Raw genomic sequence first — 5,404 nt, forward strand, 5'->3', positions numbered from 1 at the left:
CATTGTCTGCTTATTGCTGCACTGTCGGAACTAGAAGCACAAGCATTTCGCTACACTCGCAATAACATCTGCTAACCATGTGTATGTGACCAATACATTTGATTTGATTTGATTTGATTTAATATGCCCACTTGATTTATCCTACGTTCTGACTTGGTGTACAGGGAGAATACTGGAAGAACGGCCAATGTTCTGAATTCTGTAACTGTACATTTCAAAAAGTGCTGAACAAATAGTTATATTGACTGCATCTCTACTAGCTCGCTCATTAATGTATTAATCGAAATTATGGATTGCCTCTTATCTGCTCGTCGTCCCCTTATGACGTAGTTTGTACATCTCAATTACCAGTAGAAAGCACATTTGTTTAAGCAAGTCAGCCATATCAGCTATGTATTCTTTAAAGGCAGTAAATAAGGCTGAATGAACTGTTTCCCTGCCAGACAAGGCTCCGCTGATAGCCAGGTGTAGCAGTGGTAAGGATTCACTCGATGGTGCTGAAAAGAAAGCTCTGCTTTTGGGACAGCTTTGTGTAGGCCCTAACAGTTTGTGGGCACCGTTTGTCACCGTTATAGTGCAATTAATGTATTGTTTAGTGTTGTGTTGTATTGGCTTTGCTGGTATGCATTTTAAAAAATGGGAGTTTGCCCCACCAATATTTACATGCTAAAATCGCCACTGGAGTAAAGTATATTTTTTTCAATTGAAGATAATCCAATGAGGTTATCACTACTGGCGTTTATAGGCTACAAATGAAGGTTTCGGTACACCGGGTTAACTTCTATCATTTCATTTTTTTTACAGTTTCATCATAAGGCTTATGGTGAATCACACAGCTACTCGGCTGTCCCATCTCGGTTGGCTGTCAGGAATTTTGGGAGGTGTTTATATAGGCTACATATTGATGCTTGTCTCAGATTTCCAGACCTATCTTCTAAAAGATATTGTTGTGTAGCCGACCATCAACATAACCAATTTGACATGATGGAGTGTTTCATTTTGCTTACGTACGGTGTATCCAACAAATGGATACACATGGAGGGATGCTCCTCTCAAAATCCTAAATAAGCACAACATCAAACTTCTTCAGCATGAAACGTAGCCTAATTTCTCAATCTGTAGCCTCATTTCTCAATCTTGGCTGATCCTTTGCTGACCATGTCATGTTTTAAATACCTAGGGTGGTCGTTTTCCCGTGCAGTGCTTGCAAGAGAACGTGAACATCAACATTCAACATTAATTAGTTATTTGAAGACACCCATTATCAACAGGTTGGTCAAGTCTGTAACTTTTACAGTAGCCAAAGAATCTCCTCTAATGGAATGATTTTATAGCACAGTGATTTACATCCATTTATTTTTCCCAACAGAGAGAGATTTTTAGGACTGCATATATCATTTTAGGGCAAGTGATAAAGATACTGTATTTGCTAAACCTCGTCAGCCTCTGTGATGGATTACTTTAGAAATATAATTTTCCGACAGACAACGAATTTATCTGAATGCATGAGTATGATTTCTTGCATGCAAGTGGAAATGTCTTCCCTGAAATGACAATACATTTACTACATTGAATCGTTTCACACAGTTGAATGGAGATGAGAATTCTACTATTGGACACGTTTTCATGGAGACACTAAGTCGTTCTACAAAACGCTACTTCAGCTAAATGAAGCAACTTCTATAGCAAACGGTTAAAACAACACAGAAGCCTATATTGAATGGTTTTATTTGAATAACTTTTTTCGTTCTTCCATTTATTAATTTCAATTTACTGTGGGGTTTCTTCGTTTCATTACAACAGTTATTGTACTTGGGAGGTTGTTCGAAATGAAATCGTGTGGATATTGAAGAATTTACAAATTCTACTCGAGTCTATGCACCACAAATGAGCAGATGTAATATATTGATTTCATAACACGACTGTAGGCTACCAAAATAAACCTGTTGACCAATTTAACCCATTCGTAATTAATTGACTGCACAAATAGAGTGAAATTCATCTCACGTTTGAAAATAATCATTCATTTGTTGATAGGCCTACAATCTTGATAAACCAATGCCATGATCAGTTAGGTCATTGTTACAAGGTAACCTACAATAAAGGCTTAACATAAAAACTGCAAAATCAGAGACCTACACCTCCAATTAACGTCGTCGTCATCATCATTCTATGATTCTATATCTCAATGGGACTTCCATGGTTAAATAAAGGTGTCAGAAAAATATAGCTATAATCATCATTCGCATCATCATCATTCACATTAAGTCAAATTCACACATCATCATCATCCTCGTCGACGTCATGGTAAGCGCCTAGTAAAGGCTAATTTAGGGCATATACTATTTTATTAAACTGAAATTATCAAACTGTAAAAAGATCCCCTTGGAATTTACCGAATCAATTTAATAAGAATGAACCGCATGAGAGAAAAGGAAAAGTAATTCCCCTGCATGCTGGCAGCAAAGTCAATACCACCGCGCTCTACTCTCGATTTTAGAGGCGGGACGGCTTTAGCTTTCATTCAACACTACCAGTCACTCTATTAATAAAATGTATTTTTATTTAAAAGATGTGCAATATTAACACTGAACAGTCATGCTTCTGATTGCATTACCTGATTAAAAAAGAGTCACAACAGATTAAATGTGTGAGCAAAATGTGATCGTTGTGCTACGCATACTGAAAACACTTTCTGGTTAACTCTACACAGAATCTGTGGTGTAAAATGTCCACAATTTGAGCATATTTATATTGAACATGGCCTTCATAAGAAATAAACCATTGTTTTCTTAGTTTTTCATATTCAATATGGCCTACATCTTAACACCTGCTGAATATGTTATCATGACATTCATTGCTCCAATGCAATTCTTTACATAGATATATATGGAAACTGGTTACTTGCTAGGCAAATACGTTCTGCTTAATTTTACAACAGCATAATTAAGAATCACCCCCTGCAAATTGGGGTTAACAAAGGGAAGCGAAAGTCTGAACCATGCAACCTTTCTTCACCACAAAGACATTTTTATACCTTCACGTATCGATACTTGGGTTTATATAAGATGGGCAACTTCAGCAATCTAGGTAATCAAGATTAAGATAATCCGACTTTAATCATTTATAATAGCTGTTGCACTCAAGTTCTAATAAAAGAAACATGACTGTATTGAAATGGTTGAGCATTTGCCTGACTCTGTTCTGCCAAGGCACAGCAGCATCCAAACCTTGCCGGTGGACGCAGTCTAGGTTGAGGAGCATGAACGATCATAGCATACGTCTGCTCTCAGAGATGGTGAGTAATTTAAATTGTACGTCTGCTGTTTGGTGTGCACAAATTGATGCACAATATTCGCAATGACATTCACATTTTTATTTTGCATTATAGCACATTTTATGTCTAACCAATGCTTTCCGTCTCTGTACCACAATATTTCATTTAAAGTCACTATCCCAATACAGTCAACTTCTTGATATTGATATGAGTTCTATTTCAGGGTGGATACATTCCACATATGTGTTCAGAAGAAAAAGACAAACAAATGTTTCCAGAGGATGTTTACATGAACACACAGGTAGGATACGCTTCAGTATCGTAGCAAGATTTTGATAGCCTAAACTAGAGTATAATTCTTGAAATTTCAAAATGGTATATTGGCAGTTTAACTACGTATTTAGACACCCTGTGCCTAAAACCCTGTTGTATTTTATCCAGGTCGAGGACGTCTCTGTGGTTGCATTAGAGGCTATAGGATATGTGGCCCAAATATTTAACAAAAGCCTGACTTCTGTCACCTGGAACAAAATAGCACTTAACCAGTTCCAAAACATAATATATCGTCAAGTTGAGAACTTAAAGTTATGCGTAAGTATGATCCCTCTTCTGTAGCCTATAGGTTATACACTGAGTGTACAAAACATTAGGAACACTGTATCTTTCTATGACAGACTGACCAGGTGAATCCAGGTGAAAGCTATGATCCACCTGATAAATCCACTTCAATCAGTGTAGATGAAGGGGCAGAGACAGATTAAAGAAGGATGTTTAAGCCTTGAGACAATTGAGACCGATTGTGTATGTGTGCAATTCAGAGGGTGAATGGACAAGACAAAAGATATAAGTGCCTTTGAAGGGAGTGTGGTAGTAGGTACCAGGCACACCGGTTTGAATGTGTAAAGAACTGCAACGCTGCTGGGTTTTTCACGCTCAACAGTTTCCCTTGTGTACCAAGAATGGTCCACCACCCAAAGGACATCCAGCCAGCTTGACACAAATGTGAGAAGCGTTGGAATCAACATGGGCCAGCATTCTGATGGAATGCATGCCCCAACGAATTGAGGCTGTTCTGAGGGCAAAAGGGTGTGCAACTCAATATTAAGCAGGTGTTCCTAATGTTTGTACACTCAGTGTATTTGGGCGGCAGAGAATCGTGGGCATTGTTATTTAATTTAGACACTACAAATAGACCAAATATTTGTACAATATTTTCATAACCTTCCATAAGACAGAACTAATGCACTCACCACTATTTTATATTGTCTCCAGGTCGCAGGTGGTGTTGGGGCATCCTCTGGAGATGGAGGGTCGGTTACTGCAGGCAACGCGTCTCTCAAAACATATTTCGACAAGCTGAAAACCGTCTTGAAAGAGAAGGTGGGTCCAATATCAAATGTAATCGAATAGAGGCTAAATTAATCTGAGCAAAAGTTCTGGATCACCATTAATCTGTTGCAGTTCACTGCCACAACTTACATATGAAACTTGCAACTGCCAAGCGCCGTTTTGGTGTTGTCGGATACGTTGACCACCTGCTGTGGTTGAGTTGGCTGAAAAAATGTATATCTTGTACGCTCTCCAGGAACACAGCACATGCGCATGGGAGATCGTGCGAGAGGAGGTTCGCAAAAACCTGGTGCAGTTCAAGAAATTCATCGACAGCAAAGTCAAGCCGTGAGGAGAACCACAGAATCATCATTGGAGACGTGACATACTCCTCAGGCTGGCTAATAGATTGATGGCTGATACATTTACTGACTGACTGACTGGCTGGCTGCTAGATTGACTGACTGACTGATTTAGAAATATTGATTGATGATATTTATGTTTACACGATGTATTTATTTGTTTATTTATTTATATTGCAATTAAATGAAAACTACATGCATCTATTCTCGTATCGTTTTCATTCATTCATTTATATATGCATTCATTCATGCATCCATTAATTATTTCATGTATTCATTTGTTTATAGACTGACTTTGTTAAAGGGGAAATCTGCAGTTCAAACACGAAAGCTGACACTCAACCACCATTTTGGTAAATAGCTGAGGGATGGGGTTGAAGAAAAATAACCATTATCACAGAGCTATGGATGCAAGGAAGGATCATCCATGAGATCA

The 5,404-nt window shown here is 38.2% G+C and overlaps 1 protein-coding gene across 1 annotated transcript; it reads left to right on the forward strand.

Moving 5' to 3' along the window:
* Positions 1–3,163: 3,163 nt before the first annotated feature.
* LOC311103758 (interferon a3-like) lies at positions 3,164–4,958 on the forward strand (the record flags this gene model as incomplete). The annotated part of the gene is made up of 5 exons (XM_084145406.1): positions 3,164–3,298; positions 3,501–3,578; positions 3,719–3,868; positions 4,550–4,657; positions 4,863–4,958. 5 exons carry the CDS (start codon positions 3,164–3,166, stop codon positions 4,956–4,958), a joined length of 567 nt encoding a protein of 188 aa, XP_084001532.1.
* Positions 4,959–5,404: the final 446 nt, after the last annotated feature.

The sequence above is a fragment of the Coregonus lavaretus genome, assembly GCF_964263955.1.
Source record: "Coregonus lavaretus genome assembly, chromosome: 28".
Lineage (NCBI taxonomy): Eukaryota > Metazoa > Chordata > Actinopteri > Salmoniformes > Salmonidae > Coregonus > Coregonus lavaretus.